Genomic DNA, 26,999 nt, shown 5'->3' with positions numbered 1-26,999 from the left:
GCGATGTACACTGCCAGGAGCGAGCGCGCTCCCGTCAGTGTACCGCCGAGTGATTGGGTCACCGGGGGACATTGGGAGGACGCCGGACATGTGAGAATAAGGTGTTTTTTATTTTAAATAAATTTTTACTTTTTTTTTTACACACCGCACACAGATGCTGGCTGTGGAGACTACTTCTCCCCTCAGCTGCACCGCTCTCACTGTTATCTCACTGTTTGGTGCATTTCCGCATGGAAAAAACTCACCGAAAATGCATCAAAAACGTACAGTGTGCACATAGCCTTAGTCTGGCAGTTGGTGGAATTTCGTTGAAGGGATAGGATCTAGGCTGAGGACCTAGAGCCATGGATGGCCTATGGAGTGTGGGGATCGGTTGCCGGATGGGCTGGATACACGTGCTACAATTGTGGAATTTGTCATCTGGATTTGATGAACTTTCTTAAAAGCTATGGCTGCTTGATACATGGGTTTCGGTCCTGTTATCTGGTGGAGTGTGGACTGTGGCTACAGACTATACTGGCAGGAGATACGAAATCTGTGGTCCAACAGTGGGACTACCGATCCCAGGCTGGGAACTTGTGACCTGAGAGCATTGTATTTTGGCTATTTTACCTGGAATTGTTATAAAACCATGGATGTAAGAAATAAAATCTTGTTGCATCGGTAACCTGCCTAGGTAATTATTACAGCCCACAACCTCAAATCTTCACAAGCATGTATGGAGACTGTATGGAGTCTGTATAGTGCATGCATGGAGTCTGCATAGAGCCTGTGTGGGGTCTGTATGGAGCATGTATGGAGCATGTATGTGTTCTGTATGTGGTCTGTATGGAGTCTATATGGAGTCTGTATGGCGTGTGTATGGAGCCTGTATGGAGCATGTATGTGTTCTGTATGTGGTCTGTATGGCGTGTGTATGGAGCATGTATGGCATTTATATGAATTCTGTATGGTATGGAGACTGTATGCAGTCTGTATGGAGCCTATATGAAGTCTGTATGGAGCATGTATGGAGTCTGTATGGAGCCTGTATGTGTTCTGTATCGAGTCTGTATGGAGCATGTATGGAGTGTCTGTATGGAGCCTGTATGGTGTGTGTATGGAGCATGTATGGAGTCTGTATGGAGCCTGTATGGAGCATGTGTGGAGCATGTATGGAGCATGTATGGAGCATGTATGAAGTCTGTATGGAGCCTGTATGAAGTCTGTATGTTATGGGGTCTGTATGGAGCCTGTATGTGGTCTGTATGGAGCCTATATGAAGTCTGTATGGAACATGTATGGAGCATGTGTGGAGCCTGAATGGAGCATGTATGGAGCATGTATGGAGCCTGTATGGAGCCTGTATGGAGCATGTATGGAGCATGTATGGAGCCTGTATGGAGCATGTGTGGAGCATGTGTGGAGCGTGTATGGAGCATGTGTGGAGCATGTGTGGAGCATGTATGGCGTGTGTATGGAGCATGTATGGAGCATGTATGGAGCCTGTATGGAGCATGTGTGGAGCCTGTATGGAGCATGTATGGAGCCTGTATGGAGCATGTGTGGAGCCTGTATGGAGCATGTATGGAGCCTGTATGGAGCATGTATGGAGCCTGTATGGAGCATGTGTGGAGCATGTGTGGAGCATGTATGGCGTGTGTATGAAGCATGTATGGAGCATGTATGGAGCCTGTATGGAGCATGTGTGGAGCCTGTATGGAGCATGTATGGAGCCTGTATGGAGCATGTGTGGAGCATGTATGGAGCATGTATGGCGTGTGTATAGAGCATGTATGGAGTCTGTATGGAGCATGTATGGAGCATGTGTGGAGCATGTATGACAGCACAGTGAGGGTGTGGTGCTTACGATTATGGCTTTAAGACCCCCATAGATATGTGACTAAAACCAAACTGATTGATATCAGCAGGATGGGATGACAGTGCAATGTATCTGTGTGGCTCCTGACTCCCCACTGATGGATGATATCGGGGGAGAGAAGGATCCAGCCTGATAGATGTTCAGCTCCTATAGGGTATGTGCACACGTTGAATACTTTTCTGCACCATTTCTGAATCTCTTTGCAGAAAAACGCAGCTGCAAAAATGCTCATTTTTGGTGCTTTTCTGCTTGCATTTTCGCCTGCATTTTCGCCTGCATTTTCGCCTGCGTTTTTGACTGATTTGAGTGGAGTCGATGGTGGAAAATGCAGGGCAAAAACGTACAGAGAATCGACGCTGCGGATTATTTTCTGCACCAAATCTGCAAATCAAAAATAAGCAACGTGTGCATGACACTTCAGGTTTCTCATTCACTCTGCTGGCATCAGCATTACTTCAAGTATTGCTAGGAAATCTGCATGGAAAAACGCACCAAATCTGCAACGTGTGCACACAGCCTACTCTCCCTACTCTCCTTTTTCTTCCAGGATTCATAACTTTTTATTTTCGTCCCTATGGCCATATATCATCTATCGCCCATTGTCTTTTGGGGGGACTAGTTAAGTGTTGAATGACACAGTTGATCTTATCATATATTGGACTGGAAAATGAGAAAAAAATTAAAGTGGGATGAAATGTTGAAAAAAAAAAGTGCAGCTCCGCCATAGTTTTTCATATTTCGTTTTTACTATGTTCATTGTGTGATGAAAATTACCTAAAAACGTGATTTTCTAGCTAATACGACAATTCAAACTTGCACAGATTTTTATTAATTTTTTATTCTTATGTTTAGTTCCTTAAGGCACTTGTACTATACACCGCAATATCGCAGTATCAGCCGGTGTAATAAAGCTGCCACTCACCAGATGAGCGAGCGAAACGCTCTTATGCGTAGGATGCACCGCGGAGGACACTGACATGCTGCGCACACAGAGCAGCGTATTAACAATCGTCCTGTGCACATGGAAGTGCGAGCCTCTCTGCACCAATCGGCTTGCATGTATCTACAGTGGGGAAAAAAAGTATTTAGTCAGCCCCCAATTGTGCAAGTTCTCCCACTTACAAAGATGAGGTCGGCCTGTAACTGACATCGTAGGTCGACCTCGACTATGAGAGACAAAACGAGAAAACAAATCCTGAAAATCTCATTGTCTGATTTGGAAAGAAATTTTTTTCAACTTTTGGTGGAAAATAAGTATTTGGTCACCTACAAACAAGCAAGATTTCTGTCTCTCACAGACCTGTAACTTCTTCTTTAAGAGGCTCCTCTGTCCTCCACTCATTACCTGTAGTACTGGCTCCTCTGTCCTCCACCCATTACCTGTAGTACTGTCACCTGTCTGAACTTGTTATCAGTATAAAAGACTCCTGTCCGCAACCTCAAACAGTCACACTCCAAACTCCACTATGGTGAAGACCAAAGAGCTGTCGAAGGACCCTAGAAACAAAACTGTAGCCCAGCACCAGGCTGGGAAGACTGAATCTGCAATAGGCAAGCAGCTTGGTGTGAAGAAATCAACTGTGGGAGCAATAATTAGAAAATGGAAGACATACAAGACCACTGATAATCTCCCTCGATCTGGGGCTCCACACAAGATCTCACCCCGTGGGGTAAAAATGATCTCAAGAACGGTGAGCTAAAATCCCAGAACCACACGGGGGGGACCTAGTGAATGACCTGCAGAGAGCTGGGACCAACGTTACACAGGCTACCATCAGTAACACACTATGCCGCCAGGGACTCAGATCCTGCAGTGCCAGACGTGTCCCCCTTCTTAAGTCATTACATGTCCAGGTCCGTCTGAAGTTTGCTAGAGAGCATTTGGATGATTAGAAGAGTATTGGGAGAATGACATATGGTCAGATGAAACCAAAGTAGAACTGTTTGGTAGAAACACAACTCGTCGTGTTTGTAGGAGAAAGAATGCTGAGCTGCATCCAAAGAACACCATACCTACTGTGAAGCATGGGGGTGGCAACATCATTCTTTGGGGCTGTTTCTCTGCCAAGAGACTAGGACGACTGATCCGTGTACATAAAAGAATGAATGGGGCCATGTATCGTGGTATTGAAGATGAAACGTGGCTGGGTCTTTCAGCACGACAATGATCCCAAGCACACCACCAGGACAACGAAGGAGTGGCTTCGTAAGAAGCATTTCAAGGTCCTGGAGTGGCCTAGCCAGTCTCCAGATCTAAACCCTATAGAAAACCTTTGGAGGGAGCTGAAAGTCCGTGTTGCCCAGCGACAGCCCCAAAATATCACTGCTTTAGAGGACATCTGCATGGAGGAATGGGCCAACATACCAGCAGCAGTGTGTGCCAACCTGGTGAAGACTTACAGAAGACGTTTCACCTCTGTCATTGCCAACAAAGGATATATAAACAAAGTATTGAGATGAACTTTTGTAATTGACCAAATACTTATTTTCCACCAAAATTTGAAAAAAAATTTCTTTCCAAATCCGACAATGTGATTTTCAGGATTTGTTTTCTCATTTTGTCTCTCATAGTTGAGGTCGACCTATGATGTCAATTACAGGCCGCTCTCATCTTTGTAAGTGGGAGAACTTGCACAATTGGTGGCTGACTAAATACTTTTTTTCCCCCACTGTAATCGGCAGTCGTTTAACGGCCGCCATCGTCTTATTGGAAATCCACCCTAATCTTTAAGATGCTGTAGTTCTGCAATGTGAGGTCAGGCTAAAGGCCCCCAGACACATACTGCAAATAAAGGGGGGCTGACAGCCGGCATCCCCATGTTACATTTTTCGGCCAATGACACAACCGGTGTTTGATGATTTTCAGAAAATAAATCCACCATTCCTGATCGGAATCCACCATTCCTTGCCCATCGATAAAACAATTGTTTCTTTGGCTGGGGCAGTTGACAATCGTCTGTTTCGGCTGACCTTTCCTTAATGTGTTCTGGGACCTTGGATTTTAGAAGTCTTCGAAATGGAAATGTATCTGCTTCCTTCACGACGTCTTGTTCTCTATACACCAGAGTAGTTCGGCTTCTGCAGGAACGTGGGGAAGCCTAGGAAGTCCTTCACGGGTCATAGGCTTCATTAATGCTTCAGGGCGGCTTTACAATGGGAGAAGGATTTTTTTCCCTTAGGAAGTATCACAATATCAGACTTCATTAGTGAATGTTGAGACTTCGATTCCGTATTCCCAATGTATTTCTCTCCCACCCGTCCCAGGACATGTCCATTTGCTACGATCTTGCAGGCACTGTCATCTGTCTGTCACATTAATTCTCTTTTTTTCCTTCCTTTAGGACTTTTCCAGAAAGCCATCGCACAAAGCGGGACTGCTATCTCCAGCTGGTCTGTGAACTACGAGCCTCTGAAGTACACCCGTCTACTAGCTGCCAAAGTAGGCTGTGATTACACAGATAATGCTGAGATGGTGAGCTGCCTCCGAAGAAAGCCCCACCGGGACCTGGTGGACCAGGACATCCAGCCAGCCAGATACCATATTGCTTTCGGACCTGTCGTGGATGGCGATGTGGTCCCTGATGACCCTGAGATCCTAATGGAACAGGGCGAGTTCCTGAACTACGACATCTTGATGGGGGTGAACCAGGGCGAGGGTCTGAAGTTTGTTGAAGACACTCTGGAAAGTGAGGATGGCATCTCTGCCAGCTACTTTGATTTTACCGTGTCCAATTTTGTGGACAATCTCTATGGCTACCCAGAAGGAAAAGATGTTCTACGTGAGACCATCAAGTTCATGTACACAGACTGGGCAGACCGTGACAATGGTGACATGAGAAGAAAGACCCTGCTTGCTTTGTTTACAGACCACCAATGGGTGGCACCAGCTGTGGCAACGGCTCGATTCCATGCAGAGTACGAGTCGCCCGTTTACTTCTATGCCTTCTACCACCGATGCCAGGCTGAAGGAAGACCTGAATGGGGAGAGGCGGCCCATGGAGATGAAGTGCCCTATGTGTTTGGTGTTCCCATGGTTGGAGCCACTGACCTTTTTCCATGCAATTTCTCTAAAAATGATGTGATGCTAAGTGCTGTGGTCATGACCTACTGGACCAACTTTGCCAAAACTGGGTGAGATTTCCGCTCCCTGTACCTCCATTTATTTATCTGCTACTTGAGGGTCTTCTAATAGGACATCTCTGCCAACTGCATCTGCACTTATTCATCTATACCATCACATCTGTGTAATCTAGCCTACCCACTGTGTAATACCACCATTTCATTAAGGACTACACCACTCATGTATTGTATACCAAAATTGGCTATGTTCTCCACCTTCTGGAGTTTTTCTATGGCAGGGTAACGCTTGTGTGAATAGTCACCTATAGCGGTTGCGCTTTGTCCCTTGATGTTCCCATCAGATATTAGACCATTGGATGTAGATAAGTCACATTCGCCATATGTTCTCACCTTTATTACACTATTTCCAGTGTCATCCTTTTTATTGTCTGCATTTTCATTTTAGGGATCCCAACCAGCCCGTTCCCCAAGACACCAAGTTCATTCACACCAAGCCCAACCGGTTTGAAGAGATGGTGTGGACAAAGTTTAACCCGAAGGAGAAGCAGTATCTACATATTGGCCTAAAGCCTCGCGTCAAAGACAACTACCGTGCCAACAAGGTTGCCTTCTGGTTGGAATTAGTCCCTCACCTTCACAACCTCAATACAGTGCAGCACCCCTCTACCACCACCAGATTACCCCCGTACAGCACCCGCTGGACACCCGGTTCCAGGCCAAACAGCGGAAGTACCACGCGCCGCCCACACTCCACGCTTCCTCCTGACGGGGATGATGATGAGATGGTGGAACGGCCTCGATATTCTCCCTTTCCTGGCGACTCCCGTGACTACTCCACGGAGCTCAGTGTGACAGTAGCTGTGGGGGCTTCACTACTGTTTCTCAACATCTTAGCGTTTGCTGCTCTTTACTACAAAAGAGATAGACGTCACGAACTGCGACAGCGGAGACACAGCCCTGGTCGTGGAGGTGCCCCCGGCAATGACCTGGCACACCATGGACCAGAAGAAGAGCTTATGTCCCTTCAGATCAAAAGAGCTGGTGGGGCTCCAGATCTGGAACCACTGAGGCCACATGATATACTTCGGCCAGCGTGTCCTCCTGACTACACGCTGGCACTGAGAAGAGCCCCTGAGGACGCTCCACTCCCTCCGCCACCTCCACCTCCGGCCTCCGTTATGGTTCCAAGCACCATTTCGGGGCTACCCTCATTACACCCTTTCAATACATTCCCCACCACTGCCCACAACAATACCCTTCCTCACCCGCATTCGACCACAAGGGTATAGTGGTGCTAAGCGTCTCCTCCACCCACACGCTGCCCCCCGTCTCCCCTTCTTCTTATGAACAGCTACGCTGGCTTTCTGGGATTACCAAGCCTGAGCTGGATTTTGCCTTATGGCAGGGGATGGGGTAGATACAGTGACATGTTTATAATGAGGGAGCAAGAGACGAACTACCCTCGCTCCCCGTGCCCCCCTTTGCCCACCTCAGGCTATAAAAATTGCTCCCAGTGATCAAGCATCAGGTTTACAGAACCTGAACTGGAATCTCTGCCGACGTCATGGGGGAAACAGGGTCAAACAAAGGGGCAGATATTTAATGGGATCGTAGGGGAGGATACAAGTGTTTTGATCTAATAAATTATACCCCCCGCTTCTCTTTTTAGAAAGGGATGGGGGGTCCGGATACAGGAGGTACAGCGGTCTAGGTGATTAGGCCCGCACCCTCCAATGACTCGCTTCTACACCGGCTTTATTGTTTTTATTCCAGGACGATGTTCATTTGATGGGGACGCTGCGCTAAGCGTGGGGCATCGCAGACCCCCGTACTCTGGTGAGTTCAATGCACTGAATCTTCAAGGACTAAACTGCTCCACAACAGCCGAAATGACCATCCACAAGAGAAGAGGGCAGAGGGTGAATGTATTCGGGAGGGTGAATGCATGACAGGCTAAACTGAAGCCCCTTCCTCCTAAAAAACACACAGTGCCAATGATCCCTTCCTCCTCTCAGGCTGGGTGGGCCGGCTCGTCAGTAACTTGGGGGTGTCTCAAAGGTTTGGAACTGTTCTGCCTCTCCACTGCCATAGTCCCAGGTGCCTGGGTAGAAACAAGGGGGGAAGGGAACTGTGCCAAAATCAACGTGGGGGCTCTCGTCCGACCAATTGTTCTTTTATTCTGATGTTCTATTTCTCATCATCGTCCTAAGTTCTGGGCTAAGATTTCTCGCTGATCTTCCCCGATAAAGTTTCCCTTCCAGCCTCGATCTCTTCAACGTCCGCCCGTCCTCTCCACTTCTTCCTCCACATTTACAGGCACCAGGTTCGTCACCAGAAGCACATTGAGACCTTATGTTCCCTGTGAGGATGTGGGTCTGAGATGAGAGTAGGAAGCCGAGATGGCGGCAGGTAGCGATCGGAAAATCCTAGAGAACCAGATTCAGGCTGATCCTGTGATCCAGTGTCCGAGCTGCAGGGTCACAAAAAGATTTCTGTACATGAAATCGTCAGACGCCTTTGCCTAGAAAAAGACATCCCAGGATTCCTGCAAGTTACAGCGTTAGCGACTCATCAGATGACAGACAGTCGGCCAAACCCGCCGATAGTCCAACGTGTAGGGGTTTCCCGACTCTCCACGACAGATCATGCCGGGAGGAAGAAGGTTCCCGCACTCGGATTTCTGTTGGATCATCAGATAAGCCTTCACCAGAGGAGACAGAAGAGGAGAGGACAGAGGAAGCAGGAGGGGACAGGGAGACAGGAGCAGCAGACAGAGAAGACAGAAGAGGACAGAGGAAACAGGAGGGGACAGAGGAGAAAGGAGGGGACAGGAGAGGAGATATGAGAGGACTGAGGAGGCAGGAGAGGAAAGAGGAGACAGAAGAGGACAGAGGGAACAGGAGAAGGCAGAGGAAACAGAGACAGGAGAGGACACAGAATGGGACAGAGGAGACAGGATGTAACAGAGGAGACAGGAGGGGACTGAAGAGACAAGAGGGGACAGGAGAGGACAGAGGAGACTGGAGAAGAGAGAGGAGGGGACAGTGGAGGAGAAAGGAGGGGACAGAAGAGGAAATAGGAGAGGAGACAGGATAGGACAGAAGGGGAGACAGCAGGGGACAGAATAAAGAAAAGAGGACAGGAGAGGACTGAGGAGAAAGGAGGAGACAGGAGAAGATAGAGGAAACAGAAGAGGACAGGAAAGGACAAAGGAGGGGACAGGAGAGGACAGAGGATAGGACAGGAGAGGACAGATGAAGGGAAGAGGAGACAGAAAGGGACAAAGGAGATAGGAGAGTACAAAAGAGACAGGATGGGACAGAGGAGACAAGAATGGACAGAGGAGAAAGGAGAGGACACAGAAGATAGGAGAGGACAGAAGAGACAGGAGGGGAAGAGGAGACAGAAAGGACAGAGGAGACAGGAGAGGACAGAGGAGACAGGAGGGGAAGAGGAGACAGGAGAGGACAAAGGAGATAGGAGAAGACAGAATGGGACACAGGAGACAGAAATGGACTGAGGAGACAGAGGGAACAGAAGAGACGAGGGGAAGAGGAAACAGAAAGGGACAGAGGAGACATGAGAGGACAAAGGCATAGAAGAGGACAGAGAAGACAGGATGGGACAGAAGAGAAAGGAGGGGACAGAGGAGATAGGAGGGAACAGAGGAGATAGGAGAGGACAGAGGAGACAGGAGGGGACAGAAGATATGAGAGGACAAAGGCATAGGAGAGGACAGAGAAGACAGGATGGGACACAGGAGACAGAAATGGACAGAGGAGACATGAGAGGACAAAGGCATAGGAGAGGACTGAGAAGACAGGATGGAACAGAGGAGACAGGAGAGGACAGAAGAGAAAGGAGGGGACAGAGGAGACAGGAGGGGACAGAAGATACAGGAGAGGACAAGAGAAGACAGGAGAGGACAGAGGAGACAGGAGAGGACAGAGGATACAGGAGAGGAGAAAGGAGGGGATAGAGGAGACAGGAGGGGACAGTGGAGACAGGAGAGGAGAAAGGAGGGGACAGAGGAGACAGGAGGGGACAGTGGAGACAGGAGAGGAGAAAGGAGGGGATAGAAGAGACAGGAGGGGACAGAGGAGACAGGAGAGGACAGAAGAGAAAGGAGGGGACAGAGGAGACAGGAGGGGACAGAAGATACAGGAGAGGACAGAGAAGACAGGAGAGGACAGAGGAGACAGGAGAGGAGAAAGGAGGGGATAGAAGAGACAGGAGGGGACAGAGGAGACAGGAGAGGACAGAAGAGAAAGGAGGGGACAGAGGACACAGGAGGGGATAGAAGAGACAGGAGGGGACAGAGGAGACAGGAGAGGACAGAAGAGAAAGGAGGGGACAGAGGACACAGGAGGGGATAGAAGAGACAGGAGGGGACAGAGGAGACAGGAGGGGACAGTGGAGACAGAAGAGACAGGAGGGGACAGAGGAGACAGGAGGGGACAGTGGAGACAGAAGAGAAAGGAGGGGACAGAGGAGACAGGAGGGGACAGAAGAGAAAGGAGGGGACACAGGATGAGGCATTAACAAGAGAGGCCGAAGCCCCCCATACTCACTAGATTGCCCGCTTCCATCGGATGTATATGGCAAGTTATATATATTTTAGGCTAGTCACTTGCTGAATCTGGCCACTGTTAAATACCATCATTGCATAGCCCTATAATAGATGACTAGGACTTGAAGGAAAAGCAGGCATTTGCCTGGGGACCGGGACCCTCGGTGGGACATATCGAGCTCCTAACACTACGCAGCGTGTACTCCTATTTATTAGTAAGGTCAGAGCCGCTTTGTTCAGGGCTCGAATACGCCGTCCTCCTTCAGAATACCCAGGTGTTAAAATACGAGGGGGGACATTGATTCAGCCCGTGTGGGCTGGTGGACCTCCTTGTCCTCTGCGGAGCAGAAGTGATGAGTAAAGACTTCTGGGGGTCCCGGTATGGTGGGGGGCTGCTGTAACTTGTAGGAATCCTGCTCTAAGCTTCAAATACTGAGGCTGAAGACAAAGGAGAACACAATGTATGTGCAGTGGGCTGCTGTCCGGAGTGGCGCACCAGAGAAGCCCCCTAACCCTCACTGACCTGAAGATTTATATTATATAGATTGTTCTATAATTAAAGAGACATATGGAATATATAAATATCTATAAAGTATATATGCACAGGATGGTCACACACAGATGTGTGTGTATATGGACACACTATAGTCGTCTGTGGCATTGCACTCCAATGGGCAGGGTACAATGGCGCAGACCACCGCATATCAACGTATGTGTGTAAATATACATGACGTGAAGGCACAGGAGATGCCTTATTGCCTTTCTAGGTCCTGGCGCTGAATTGGTTAACTACTGGCACTTTTTTTTTTTTCCTTTTTTTCATTTTCTTCTGTTTTTGGGATCTTGGACTGAAATAAAATGACAAATTTTGGTGACATTATGGTTGTTTTTTATTTTTCTTCTTCTGGAATCTGATCTGCGAAGAACAAACGATGTCAGGGGGTTCAGGTGAAAACAAGATGGCGGTCGCGTGACCTGTTACGTGAAGGAGACGTTTTACTGTGAATGTGACCAGTGTGTACATACATGGCCGATACAGCAGCTGAATGGTCAAAGGCCACAGGTTTACGGCAACAGTTCTGAAGACCTTCCCAGTTAACCTGAGGACCCAAGGATGTAAGCCATCCAGTCTTCATGTCTAGCCAAGTTCTTAGAGCAGGTGACAGTAAGCCCTCGGGTCTTCATGCTTAACTAAAGCTATTGGATCACAGTACGGAGCAAAAGTCCACAATAGTGAAAACTATCCAATGGTCCTGCCAATGTTTTCCATGAAAACTCAAGGAAGGAAGAAATGAAGCTCCGGTGCTGAACCAAGTTCTCTGACGACACAAGGATGTATGGTATCAGGCCCTGATGTTAAATAAAGCTCTTTATTGACCTGAATATCGTAGAGTATCATGTCCAAATGTGAAACTAAGTTGAGGTTGGCTCATAGATGTATAATATTAGGTCTTGGTGTTGACATTAGCTCTCTAGTGACCTAAGGATCTGGAATATCAGGTCCAGGTGTGGAACTAAAGTATCTATTAGCAGAAGGGTGAAGTGTGTCAGAGACAGGTGTTAACGTAACGGTGCATTTACACAGGTTGACCAGTGGCTATATACACTGTGTGCAGAATTATTAGGCAGATGAGTATTTTGATCACATGATACTTCTTATACATGTCGTCCTACTCCAAGCTGCATAGTCTTGAGAGCCAACTACCAATGAAGTAAATCTGGTGATGTGCATCTCTGTAATGAGGAGGGGTGTTGACTAATGACATCGACACCCTATATAAGGTGGGCTTAATTATTAGGCAACTTCCTTTCCTTTGGCAAAATGGGTCAGAAGAGAGATTTGACGGCTCTGAAAAGTCCAATATTGTGCGATGTCTTGCAGAGGGATGCAGCAGTCTTGAAATTTGCAAACTTTTGAAGCGTGATCACCGAACAATCAAGCGTTTCATGGAAAATAGCCAACAAGGTCGCAAGAAGCGTGTTGGCCAAAAAAGGCGCAAAATAACTGCCCATGAATTGAGGAAAATCAAGTGTGAAGCTGCCAAGATGCCATTCACCACCAGTTTAACCATATTTCAGAGCTGCAACGTTACTGGAGTATCAAAAGCACAAGGTGTGCGATACTCAGGGACATGGCCAAGGTAAGGAAGGCTGAAAAACTACCACCTCTGAACAAGAAACATAAGATAAAACGTCAAGAATGGGCCAAGAAATATATTAAGACTCATTTTTCAAAGGTTTTATGGACTGATGAAATGAGAGTGACTCTTGGTGGACCAGATGGATGGGCCAGAGGCTGGATCAGTAAAGGGCAGAGAGCTCCACTCCGACTCAGACGCCAGCAAGGTGGAGGTGAGGTACTAGTATGGGCTGGTAACATCAAAGATAAACTTGTGGGACCTTTTCGGGTTGAGGATGGAGTGAAGCTCAACTCCCAGACCTACTGCCAGTTTCTGGAAGACAACTTCTTCAAGCAGTGATACAGGAAGAAGTCGGTATCGTTCAAGAAAAAGATGATTTTCATGCAAGGCAATGCTCCATCACATGCATCCAACTACTCCACAGCGTGGCTGGCCAGGAAAGGTCTAAAAGAAGAAAAAATAATGACATGGCCCCCTTGTTCACCTGATCTGAACCCCATAGAGAACCTGTGGTCCATCATAAAATGTGAGATCTACAGGGAGGGAAAACAGTACACCTCTCGGAACAGTGTCTGGGAGGCTGTGGTGAGATCTACAGGGAGGGAAAACAGTACACCTCTGGGAGCAGTGTCTGGGAGGCTGTGGTGGCTGCTGCACGCAATGTTGATGGAAAACAGATCAAGCAACTGACAGAATCTATGGATGGAGGCTGCTGAGGGTCATCATAAAGAAAGGTGGCTATATTCATCACTAACTTTTTTGGGTTTTTTGCATGTCAGAAATGTTTATTTCTATATTTTGTGCACTGATATTGGTTTACCTGGTGAAAATGAACAAGTGAGATGGGATTATATTTGGTTTTTATTAAGTTGCCTAATAATTCTGCACAGTAATAGTTACCTGCACAAACAGATATCCTCCTAAGATAGCCAAATCCAAAAAAAAACCCACTCCAACTTCCAAAAATATTAAGCTTGGATATTTATGAGTCTTTTGGGTGATTGAGAACATAGTTGTTGATCAATAATAAAAATAATCCTCTAAAATACAACTTGCCTAATAATTCTGCACACAGTGTATAATTGCCGATTGACTACATAGAAATCAATTAGCAGTAGTTTAATACCCTGTTCAGACAGGCCAACCGCTATTCAATATGCACAGAATGATCATCAATACAATCGCTCTGAGTGCATAAGATATTGATCTCGGTAGCACATGTTCTGTTTACACGAGATGATGTGCTGCCTAGAATGCTGATTATTGGGAAAGTTCTTAGTGTATAGCTTATCAGAACCAGGTGTTCAGCTAAGTTCTTTACTAACATGAAGAAGTAGTATGTCAGGACCAGTTGTTTGTTTTTTGATGACACAAGGGTGTAGTGTATCAGGTACTACTAGTCTTGAACTAAGTACTCTGACGACACAATAGTGCAGTGCATCAGCTACTGGTCTTGAACTAATTCCTCTTATGACACTACGATGTAACGTATCAGGTACCGGTCTTGAACTAAGATCTCTGATGACAAAGGTGTAGTATATCAGGTACTGGTCCTGATCTAAGGCCTCTGACAACACTAGGATGTAACATATCAGGTACTGATCTTGAACTCCTCTGATGACACTAGGTTGTAGTTTGTCAGTTACTGGTATTGAACTAAGTTCTCTGATGACACTAGGATATAACGTATCAGGTACTGGTTTTGAACTAAGTCCTTTGATGACAGTAGAGTGTAGGTTGTCAAGTACTGGTCACTCTTAACCTAAGAGTGTAGTGTATCAGGTACTGGTTTTAATCTAAGGCCTCTGATGACTAGGATGTAACATATCAGAAACTGGTCTTGAGCCAAGTCCTCTGATATCACTAGGGTGTATTTTATCTGCTACTGGACTTGTACTAAGTTCTCTGATGAAACTGGAGTGTAGTTTATCAGGTACTGGTCAGTCCTCTGATGACAATAGAATGTAGTATGTCAGCTACTGGTCTTGAACTAAGTCCTCTGATGACACTAGGGTGTAGTTGATCATGTACTGGTCTTGAACCATGTTCCCTGATCACACAAGAAAACAACAATAAACACCAATTTTATGTATATTTCTCCAAACCCTATATAGAATATTTTACAAAGTTGCTGCACAAATACATAATTCAATAAAGATCCATAACAATCTCACAGCAGTGACGTCTTTCCATAAGACGAAGTGTTCATGGCTTAATTTCAGCCACGTTCTGCAGGCGCTGCACTAGGGACACGCCACTCGCATGTGGTGCCACGTTTCGGGAACTTTCATTTTCTCAGGAAGTTTACAAAGAAATTTTGGACAAAATACTTTGTGTGGAGACACGAGGGTCAGTGGGTGCTCTCGTTCACTGGCCCAGCTGTCTTTAGAAAGACCGCATGGACCAGGGCTAATCCCACTGAACGACCGCACTCCTTCCCCGTGAGCATAATACTACTCAGACAACACAGCAGTGTGAGGGTAAAAAAGTGTAGCAATGCTTTATTGATCCACCAACAGACAATAACATGTAGAACAGTCCCAGCAAATACCCAAGATGGTGCAAAGGATTAGAGCAGTTACGACTTTGGGGCCTGGTGACTGGAAGGTCCCAACCTGGTTTCCCCAAATGTCTCCATGGAGCCAGGTGACCGGAGGGTCCCAACCAGGCTTCTCCAAACGTATCCATAGGGCCAGGTGACTGGAGGGTCCCAACCTGGTTTCCCCAAATGTCTCCATGGAGCCAGGTGACAGGAGGGTCCCAACCAGGCTTCTCCAAACATATCCATAGGGCCTGGTGACCGGAAGGTCCCAACCTGGTTTCCCCAAATGTCTCCATGGAGCCAGGTGACCGGAGGGTCCCAACCTGGCTTCTCCAAACATATCCATAGGGCCTGGTGACCGGAAGGTCCCAACCTGGTTTCCCCAAATGTCTCCATGGAGCCAGGTGACCAGAGGGTCCCAACCTGGCTTCTCCAAACATATCCATAGGGCCAGGTGACTGGAGGGTCCCAACCTGGCTTCCCAAAATGTCTGCATGGCTTCAGTGATGGTCAATGGAGCAGATCTGTATTGTTCCAGCTAGGGCCGTGGTCCCTTAGGCTGGCATCCTGTAAAATTTCAAATCTGTGTCCCTTTTGATGGAGCCATGGTGTCCTGGCTGCTGTTCTGTAGCGTCACCTTGCAGAAGGATAGAGATCTCTTTTTATATCCACATCTGTGGTTCAGGCCATCATCCACAGGTCAGGGGGAAGGTGGGATGAGATTAACTCCAATTTGCATAGTTTGGCCTTCACTGTTTTGCAGGTCAACAAGTTACATGGACTTATACAATGGGTAATCAACATATTAGCAAACATTGATTGTTCAATGACCCTGCGTCCCTGTCCCCCAAAGATAGCAACACAATCACCAGTAGGAGCTGATATAATAGCTAAACAGCAGCCATTCAACAATTCACAAACATCAATTCAAGAGTCAACATTCAGATGATAGTGTATGTTTTTTGACCCACCGAAGAAAAAAACATCAATTCAAGAGTCAACTTTCAGACTCATATGAACAATAGTCTATGTCTCCTGGCCTACTGAAAATATATGTCTGGCATAATGAAGATTAAATGCTGTGTCGTCACACTTTGCTCTGGTGTTTATTATTGCATTAGAGAGAGATGATATATGGTCCGATGTTAATGAGGCGTCCACACTCTCAGGGTCCTCCTGAGGGGTGTATCTGAGCTTCGCATGTGTGATACAGTCGCAGAGAACCAATGTAATGCTACTGAATGTCAGCCTCTATATGGCGGCGTTCTGAGAAGCCTCCTATAAAGCATCTGTAGGTACACAAGCAGATGTAACGAGGCTGGTGGGGCATATCGCTGACCAGCGCTCATCATTTACACATAGTAATGATCAGTAGGCGGGATTGCGCTCTTTTTTTTCATTGGAACAGTGGCCATGTTCACACTGAGCAGTGAGTGTTTAAGATCAATCATTCTTCCAATCGTTGCCTACATATAAGGTCATTAACGCTTTGTATGAATTTAGGAACAATTCCTACAGTTCTGTCTGGTGCCCCGGGGGTCTCATGTAAAGAGCATAACCCGCCTGGTGCTCCTGGGGTCTCATGTAAAAGCATAGCCTGCCTGGTGCCCCGAGGTCTCATGTAGAAGCATGGCCTGCCTGGTGCCCCGGGGTCTCATATAGATGTATGGTCTGCCTGGTGCCACGGGGGTCTCATGTAGAAGTATGGTCTGCCTGTTGCGCCGGGGTCTTATGTAGAAGCATTGGTCTGCCTGGTGCCCCGGGGTCTCATGCAGAAGATTTTTCTGCCTGGTGCCCCAGAGGTCTCATGTAGAAGCATGGCCTGCCTGGTGCCCCCGGGGTCTCATGTAGAAGCATGGCCTGCCTGGTGCCCCAGGGTCTCATGTAGAAGCATGGCCTGCCTGGTGCCCCCGGGGTCTCATGTAGAAGCATGGCCTGCCTGGTGCCCCCGGGGTCTGTAGAAGCATGGCCTGCCTGGTGCCCCAGGGTCTCATGTAGAAGCATGGCCTGCCTGATGCCCCGGGGTCTCATGTAGAAGCATGGTCGGCCTGGTGCCCCGGGATCTCATGCAGAAGCATGGCCTGCCTGGTGCCCCGAAGTCTCATGTAGAAGATTGGTCTACCTGTTCCTCCGGGGTCTCATGTAGAAGTATGGTCTGCCTGGTGCCCCAAACGTATCATGTAGAAGCATGGCCTGCCTGGTGCCCCGAGGGTCTCATGTAGAAGCATGGCCTGCCTGGTGCCCCGAGGGTCTCATGTAGAAGCATGGCCTGCCTGGGGGCCCGGGGGTCTCATGTAGAAGCATGGCCTGCCTGGTGCCCCGAGGGTCTCATGTAGAAGCATGGCCTGCCTGGTGTCCCGGGGGCCAGAGCTGCAGTCTCTATTCTGCTGTTACATCGTGTCTTATCCTTCTGTCACCTCCAGAGCTGCAGTCACTATTCTGCTGTTACATCGTGTCTTATCCTCCAGTCTCCTCCAGAGCTGCAGTCACTATTCTGCTGTTACATCGTGTCTTATCCTTCTGTCACCTCCAGAGCTGCAGTCACTATTCTGCTGTTACATCGTGTCTTATCCTCCAGTCACCGCCAGAGCTGCAGTCACTATTCTGCTGTTACATCGTGTCTTATCCTCCAGTCACCCCCAGAGCTGCAGTCACTATTCTGCTGTTACATCGTGTCTTATCCTTCAGTCACCTCCAGAGCTGCAGTCACTATTCTGCTGTTACATCATGTCTTATCCTCCAGTCACCTCCAGAGCTGCAGTCACTATTCTGCTGTTACATAGAGTCTTATCCTCCAATGAACTCCAGAGCTGCACTCACTATTCTTCTGTTACATCGTGTCTTATCCTCCAGTCACCTCCAGAGCTGCGGTCACTATTCTGCTGTTACATCGTGTCTTATCCTTCAGTCACCTCCAGAGCTGCAGTCACTATTCTGCTGTTACATCGTATCTTATCCTCCAGTCACCCCCAGAGCTGCAGTCACTATTCTGCTGTTACATCGTATCTTATCCTCCAGTCACCCCCAGAGCTGCAGTCACTATTCTGCTGTTACATCGTATCTTATCCTCCAGTCACCCCCAGAGCTGCAGTCACTATTCTGCTGTTACATCGTATCTTATCCTCCAGTCACCCCCAGAGCTGCAGTCACTATTCTGCTGTTACATCTGTCTTACCCTTCAGTCACCTCCAGAGCTGCAGTCACTATTCTGCTCTTACATCTGTCTTATCCTTCAGTCACCTCCAGAGCTGTTGTCATTATTATGTTGTTACACTGTGTCTTATCCTCCAGTCACCTCCAAAGCTGTTGTCACTATTATGTTGTTCCATCGTGTCTTATCCTCCAGTCACCTCCAGAGCTGTTGTTATTATTATGTTGCTCCATCGTATCTTACCCTCCAGAGCTGCACTCACTATTCTGTTGTCACATCATGTCTTATCCTCCAGTCACCTCCAGAGCTGCGTCCCCCATCTGTGCCTCATCGTGTGCAGTACATTTGTGATTGCAGCTCTGTGGATGACTGGAGTGCAGTGCTCTACTTGGTTGGGGGTCCGGGCCGTCTGCTCCTGCTGGGGGTGGGCTGCTAGCAGGGGATCGCTCATCCTCACCACATGGATGAGGGTAGTAGTCCACATGTTTATTCCCCTGGACCATCCGACCTTTGTAAACCTGTAGAGAACCAGGTCCTGATACAGGTCTCGGTCCAGTTCTGGTCCTGATCCTGTTCTTAGTCCTGTTCTGGTCCAGATGCTGGTTCTGATCCTGTCCTTAGTCCAGTTCTGGTCTGGATGATGGTCCTGATCTGGTCTCAGTCCAGTTATGGTCCTGATGCTGGTTCTGATCCAGGTCTCAGTACAGTTCTGGTCTCAATGCTGGTCCTGATCCAGGTCTCGGTCCAGTTCTGGTCCTCATGCTGGTCCTGATCCAGGTCTCGGTCCAGTTCTGGTCCTCATGCTGGTCCTGATCCAGGTCTCGGTCCAGTTCTGGTCCCCATGCTGGTCCTGATCCAGGTCTCGGTCCAGTTCTGGTCCCCATGCTGGTCCTGATCCAGGTCTCGGTCCAGTTCTGGTCCCCATGCTAGTCCTTATCCAGGTCTAAATCCAGTTCTGGTCCTGATGCTGGTTCTGATCCTGTTTTTAGTCTAGTTCTGGTTCTGATGCTGGTCCTGATCTGGATCTCGGTCCGCTTCTGGTCTCGATGCTGGTCCTGATCCAAGTCTCAGTCCATTTGTGGTCCTGATGTTGATCATGTTCTTAGTCCAGGTTCGGTACTGATGCTGGTTCTAATCCTGCTCTTATTCCAGGTCTGGTCCTGATGCTCGTGCTGATCCTTGTCTTAGTCCAGGTCTGGTCCGAATGATGGTCCTAATTCTGCTCTCGGTCCAGGTCCAGTATGGACGCTGTTACTGATCTTAGTCTTGGTCCAATCCCAATGCTGATCCTGGTCTCAGTCTAGGTGTGGTCCTGTTGCTGGTCCTGATCTAGGTTTGGCCCTGATACTGGTCCTGACTCTAGTCTTGATCCAGTTCTGGTCCTGATCCTGGTTACATGTCTTGCTGCTTTTGGCACAAAATATCAATTATGTCCAAGAACTGCACCGATTCTCCGGCTCTATAACTTGTCTTCCATTTCAGCAGGTGATACTGCTTCATCAGCATTCTGCCAGCATTATAGGAGCTGTAACTTCCTTTATTCTCACGGTCCAATAACTGCCTTCCCAGAACTCCTCGCCTAGATTTCTGATAAACCGGTGTGAAGATCCGGGGTCTTCCGTGGGCAGAACACTACTCAGACAACACAGGGTGATGGTAAACAGCGCGGCAATACTGTATTGTGCCACAAAGCGGACAATAAACAGATAGAACAGTCCCAGCAAATACACAAGAAGGTACAACATTACAGAGTCTCACCCTTCCGCCGGCCTGCCGGGATTAGAGTCTGGGGATATGTGGCCGGGTGACCTGAGTGTCCCAACCTGGATTCTTCACATTGTCTCTGAGAGTTCAGCAATGGTCAATGAAGCGATTCTGTATCTTTCCAGCCAGGGCTGTGGTCCCTTAGGATCTCATCCTGTAGTGTCTCTCTGAACAGACGCAGAGACCCCCTTTTTATTATTCACATTTGTCCTTTCAAGCCATCATTCACAGGTCAAGGGTCACGGATCATGGTATTAATTCACAATGCTCGAATATCCACAGCTCATCCCCCAATGTTGGCTGCAAACACCCTACAATGGTATTTAACATATCTAGCAAACATCCGTTGTTCAGAGACCCTGTATTGCAAAACTGGCAGAAGACACGATGTAAGAGCTGATGTGAATAGCGGCCATTCATCAATTACCAAATATCACCTCAAGTGATCAGCATTCAGGTTTATACGAACAATAATCTGTGTAGAGCAACCAAAGAAGAACACAGGTTCAAAAGTCAACATAAAAATGAAGGTGTATGGCTCCTGCCCTAAGGAATGTGTCTGGCATAATTAAGAAGAAAAGCTGGGCTGTCACAATCTGTAGATATAGCCCCGCCCCCACTCACTGTAGATATAGCCCCGCCCCCACTCACTGTAGATATAGCCCCGCCCCACTCACTGTAGATATAGCCGCGCCCCCACTCACTGTAGATATAGCCCCGCCCCCACTCACTGTAGATATAGCCCCGCCCCCACTCACTGTAGATATAGCCCCGCCCCCACTCACTGTAGATATAGCCCCGCCCCCACTCACTGTAGATATAGCCCCGCCCCCACTCACTGTAGATATAGCCCCGCCCCCACTCACTGTAGATATAGCCCCGCCCCCACTCACTGTAGATAAAGCCCCCACTCACTGTAGATAAAGCCCCCACTCACTGTAGATAAAGCCCCCACTCACTGTAGATAAAGCCCCGCCCCCACTCACTGTAGATAAAGCCGCGCCCCCACTCACTGTAGATAAAGCCCCGCCCCCACTCACTGTAGATAAAGCCCCGCCCCCACTCACTGTAGATAAAGCCGCGCCCCCACTCACTGTAGATAAAGCCCCGCCCCCACTCACTAAAGATAAAGCCCAGCCCTCACTCACTGTAGATAAAGCCCCACCCCCACTCACTGTAGATAAAGCCCCGTTTCCACTCACTGTAGATAAAGCCCCGCCCCCACTCACTGTAGATAAAGCCCCGTTCCCACTCACTAAAGATAAAGCCCCGCCCCCACTCACTGTAGATAAAGCCCCGCCCCCACTCAATGTAGATAAAGCCCCGCCCCCACTCACTAAAGATAAAGCCCCGCCCCCACTCACTAAAGATAAAGCCCCGCCCCACTCACTAAAGATAAAGCCCCGCCCCCACTCACTAAAGATAAAGCCCCGCCCCCACTCACTAAAGATAAAGCCCCGCCCCACTCACTAAAGATAAAGCCCCGCCCCCACTCACTAAAGATAAAGCCCCGCCCCCACTCACTGTAGATAAAGCCCCGCCCCCACTCACTGTAAAGCCCCACCCCCACTCACTATAGATAAAGCAATGTCCCCACTCACTGAAGATAAAGCCCCACCCTCACTTAATGTAGATAAAGCCCCGCCCCCACTCACTGTAGATAAAGCCCCGCCCCCATTTACTGTAGATAAAGCCCCGCCCCCACTCACTGTAGATAAAGCCCCGCCCCCACTCAATGTAGATAAAGCCCCGCCCCCACTCACTGTAGATAAAGCCCCGCCCCCACTCACTGTAGATAAAGCCCCGCCCCCACTCACTGTAGATAAAGCCCCGCCCCCACTCACTGTAGATAAAGCCCCGCCCCCACTCACTGTAGATAAAGCCCCGCCCCCACTCACTGTAGATAAAGCCCCGCCCCCACTCACTGTAGATAAAGCCCCGCCCCACTCACTGTAGATAAAGCCCTGTCCCCACTCACTGAAGATAAAGCCCCACCCTCACTTAATGTAGATAAAGCCCCGCCCCCACTCACTGTAGATAAAGCCCCGCCCCCACTCACTGTAGATAAAGCCCCATCCCCACTCACTGTAGATAAAGCCCCGCCCCAACTCACTGTAGATAAAGCCCCACCCCCACTCACTGTAGATAAAGCCCCGCCCCAACTCACTGTAGATAAAGCCCCGCCCCCACTCACTGTAGATAAAGCCCCACCCTCACTCACTGTAGATAAAGCCCCGCCCCCACTCACTGTAGATAAAGCCCCGTCCCCACTCACTGTAGATAAAGCCCCGTCCCCACTTACTGTAGATAAAGCCCCGTCCCCACTTACTGTAGATAAAGCCCCGTCCCCACTTACTGTAGATAAAGCCCCGTCCCCACTCACAGTAGATAAAGCCCCGCCACGACTTACTGTAAAGAAGCGCCCCCACTCACTGTAGATAAAGAAGCGACCCCACTCACTGTAGATGAAGCCCCGCCCCCACTCACTGTAGATGAAGCCCCGCCCCCACTCACTGTAGATAAATCCCTGCCCCCACTCACTGTAGAAAAAGTCCTGACCCCACTCACTAGATAAAGCCCGCCCACACTCACTATATAAAGCCCAGCCCCCACTTAATGTAGATAAAACGCCACCCCCACTTAATGTAGCTAAAGCCCCTACCCCACTTACTGTAGATAAAGCCCCACCCTCACTTAATGTAGATAAAGCCCCGCCCCACTCACTGTAGATAAAGCCCTGTCCCCACTCACTGAAGATAAAGCCCCACCCTCACTTAATGTAGATAAAGCCCCGCCCCCACTCACTGTAGATAAAGCCCCGCCCCCACTCACTGTAGATAAAGCCCCATCCCCACTCACTGTAGATAAAGCCCCGCCCCAACTCACTGTAGATAAAGCCCCACCCCCACTCACTGTAGATAAAGCCCCGCCCCAACTCACTGTAGATAAAGCCCCGCCCCCACTCACTGTAGATAAAGCCCCACCCTCACTCACTGTAGATAAAGCCCCGCCCCCACTCACTGTAGATAAAGCCCCGTCCCCACTCACTGTAGATAAAGCCCCGTCCCCACTTACTGTAGATAAAGCCCCGTCCCCACTTACTGTAGATAAAGCCCCGTCCCCACTTACTGTAGATAAAGCCCCGTCCCCACTCACAGTAGATAAAGCCCCGCCACGACTTACTGTAAAGAAGCGCCCCCACTCACTGTAGATAAAGAAGCGACCCCACTCACTGTAGATGAAGCCCCGCCCCCACTCACTGTAGATGAAGCCCCGCCCCCACTCACTGTAGATAAATCCCTGCCCCCACTCACTGTAGAAAAAGTCCTGACCCCACTCACTAGATAAAGCCCGCCCACACTCACTATATAAAGCCCAGCCCCCACTTAATGTAGATAAAACGCCACCCCCACTTAATGTAGCTAAAGCCCCTACCCCACTTACTGTAGATAAAGCCCCACCCTCACTTAATGTAGATAAAGCCCCGCCCCCATTCACTGTAGATAAAGCCCCACCCTCACTTAATGTAGATAAAGTCCAGTCCCCACTCACTGTAGATAAAGCCCCGTCCCCACTCACTGTAGATAAAGCCCCGCCCCCACTCACTGTAGATAAAGCCCCGCCCTCACTCACTGTAGATAAAGCCCCGCCCCCACTCACTGTAGATAAAGCCCCGCCCCCACTCACTGTAGATAAAGCCATGCCCCCACTCACTGTAGATAAAGCCATGCCCCAACTTACTGTAGATAAAGCCCCGCCCCAACTTACTGTAGCTAAAGCCCCGCCCCACTTACTGTAGAAAAAGCCCCGCCCTCACTGACTGTAGATAAAGCCCCACCCCCACTCACTGTAGATAAAGAAGCGCCCCCACTCACTGTAGATAAAGCCCCGCCCCCACTCACTGTAGATAAAGCCCCATCCCCACTCACTGTAGATAAAGCCCCACCCTCACTCACTGTAGATAAAGCCCCACCCTCACTTAATGTAGATAAAGCCCTGCCTCCACTCACTGTAGATAAAGCCCTACCCTCACTTAATGTAGATAAAGCCCCGTCCCCACTCACTTTAGATAAAGCCCCATCCCCACTCACTGTAGATAAAGCCCCGTCCCCACTCACTGTAGATAAAGCCCTGCCCCCACTCACTGTAGATAAAGCGCCGCCCTCACTGACTGTAAATAAAGCCCCGTCCCAACTCACTGTAGATAAAGCCCCGCCCCCACTCACTGTAGGTAAAGCCCCATCCCCACTCACTGTAGGTAAAGCCCCGTCCCCACTCACTGTAGATAAAGCCCCGCCCTCAATAACTGTAAATAAAGCCCCGTCCCCACTCCCTGTAGATAAAGCACCGTCCCCACTCACTGTAGATAAAGCCCCACCCTCACTTAATGTAGATAAAGCCACGCCCCACTCACTGTAGATAAAGTCCCGTCCCCACTCACTGTAGATAAAGCCCCGCCCCCACTCACTGTAGATAAAGCCCCACCCTCACTTAATGTAGATAAAGCCACGCCCCACTCACTGTAGATAAAGCCCTGCCCCCATTCACTGTAGATAAAGCCCCGCCCCCACTCACTGTGCATAAAGCCCCGTCCTCATTCACTGTAGATAAAGCCCCGTCCCCACTCACTGTAAAGCCACACCCTCACTTAATGTAGATAAAGCCCCGCACCCACTTAATGTATATAAAGCCCCACCCCCACTCACTGTAAATAAAGCCCCGCCATGACTTACTGTAAAGAAGCGCCTCCACTGACTGTAGATAAAGAAGCGACCCCACTTACTGTAGATGAAGCCCCGCCCCCACTCACTGTAGATAAATCCCTGCCCCCTCTCACTGTAGATAAAGTCCTGGCCCCACTCACTAGATAAAGCCCGCCCACACTCACTGTAGATAAAGCCCTGACCCCACTTACTGTAGATAAAGCCACGCCCTCACTGACCGTACATAAAGCCCCGCCCCCACTCACTATATAAAGCCCAGCCCCCACTTACTGTAGATAAAGCTGCGCCCCCAGTCACTGTAGATAAAACCCTGCCCCACTCACTGTAGATAAATTCCCGCCCTCACTAACTGTAGATAAAGCCCCGCCCCACTCACTGTAGAAAAAGCCCCACCACCACTTACTGTACATAAAGCCGTGCCCCCAAGATACTGTAGATAAAGCCACGCCCCCACTGACTGAAGATAAAGCCCCGCCCCCAGTCACTGTAGATAAAGCCCCGCCCTCACTGACTGTAAATAAAGCCCCGTTCCCACTCACTGTAGATAAAGCCCTGCCCCCACTCACTGTAGATAAAGCCCCATCCCCACTCACTGTAGATAAAGCCCCGTCCCCATTCACTGTAGATAAAGCCCCGTCCCCACTCACTGTAGATAAAGCCCCATCCCCACTCACTGTAGATAAATCCCCGCCCTCACTGACTGTAAATAAAGCTCCGTCCCCACTCACTGTAGATAAAGCCCCGTCCCCACTCACTGTAAAGCCCCACCCTCACCTAATGTAGATAAAGCCCCACCCCACTCACTGTAGATAAAGTCCCGTCCCCACTCACTGTAGATAAAGCCCCGCCCCCACTCACTGTAGATAAAGCCCCACCCTCACTTAATGTAGATAAAGCCCCACCCTCACTCACTGTAGATAAAGCCCCGTCCCCACTCACTGTAGATCAAGCCCCGCCCCCACTCACTGTAGATCAAGCCCCACCCTCACTTAATGTAGATAATGCCCCGCCCCCACTCACTGTAGATAAAGCCCCGCCTCCACTCACTGTAGATAAAGCCCCGTCCCCACTCACCGTAGATAAAGCCCTGACCCCACTCACTGTAGATAAAGCCCTGACCCCACTCACTGTAGATAAAGCCCCGCCCCCACTCACTGTAGATAAAACCGTGCCCCGAAGTTACTGTAGATAAAGCCACACCCCCTCTTAATGTAGATAAAGTCCCGCCCCCACTTAAAGTAGATAAGGCCCTGCCCCCGCTTAAAGTAGATAAGACTCCACCCCACTGACTGTAGATAAAGCCCCACCCCCACTTAAAGTAGATAAAACCCCACCCCCACTCACTGTAGATAAAGCCCCACCCTCACTTAATGTAGATAAAGCCCCGACCTCACTCACTGTAGATAAAGCCCCGCCCCCACTCACTGTAGATAAAGCCCCGCCCCCCACTCACTGTAGATAAAGCCCCGCCCCCCACTCACTGTAGATAAAGCCCCGTCCCCACTCACTGTAGATAAAGCCCCACCCTCACTTAATGTAGATAATGCCCCGCCCCCACTCACTGTAGATAAAGCCCCGCCTCCACTCACTGTAGATAAAGCCCCATCCCCACTCACCGTAGATAAAGCCCTGCCCCCACTCACTGTAGATAAAGCCCTGACCCCACTCACTGTAGATAAAGCCCCGCCCCCACTCACTGTAGATAAAACCGTGCCCCGAAGTTACTGTAGATAAAGCCACACCCCCTCTTAATGTAGATAAAGTCCCGCCCCCACTTAATGTAGATAAAGCCCCGCCCCCACTTAATGTAGATAAGGCCCTGCCCCCACTTAAAGTAGATAAGACTCCACCCCACTGACTGTAGATAAAGCCCCACCCCCACTTAATGTAGATAAAGCCCCACCACCACTTAATGTAGATAAAGCCCCACCCCCACTCACTGTAGATAAAGCCCCGCCACCACTTACTGTAAAGAAGCGCCCCCACTCACTGTAGATAAAGAAGCGACCCCTCACTGTAGATGAAGCCCCGCCCCCACTCACTGTAGATAAATCCCAGCCCCCACTCACTGTAGATAAAGTCCAGACCCCACTCACTGTATATAAAGCCCTGACCCCACTTACTGAAGATAAAGCCCCGCCCTCACTGACCGTACATAAAGCCCCG

General features: G+C 49.1%; 1 protein-coding gene across 3 annotated transcripts in view; it reads left to right on the top strand.

Annotated features, from left to right (window-relative positions):
- Positions 1 to 9,739, top strand: part of NLGN2 (neuroligin 2) — a 454,899-nt gene extending 445,160 nt beyond the window's left edge. For all 3 annotated transcript variants that reach the window (XM_073654599.1, XM_073654597.1, XM_073654598.1), the window contains 2 exons: positions 5,203 to 5,992; positions 6,387 to 9,739. In XM_073654599.1, the coding sequence (XP_073510700.1) occupies positions 5,203 to 5,992; positions 6,387 to 7,230 (1,634 nt within the window). In that variant the 3' untranslated portion in view covers positions 7,231 to 9,739. The remainder of the gene's footprint in view (positions 1 to 5,202; positions 5,993 to 6,386) is intronic.
- Positions 9,740 to 26,999: the final 17,260 nt, after the last annotated feature.

The sequence above is a fragment of the Phyllobates terribilis genome, unplaced genomic scaffold (assembly GCF_046119375.1).
Source record: "Phyllobates terribilis strain yellow unplaced genomic scaffold, ASM4611937v1 Scaffold_11__3_contigs__length_659146591, whole genome shotgun sequence".
NCBI classification, from domain to species: domain Eukaryota; kingdom Metazoa; phylum Chordata; class Amphibia; order Anura; family Dendrobatidae; genus Phyllobates; species Phyllobates terribilis.
Note: the sequence above shows the minus strand (reverse complement) of the source record. Positions and strands in the feature narration are given on the sequence as shown.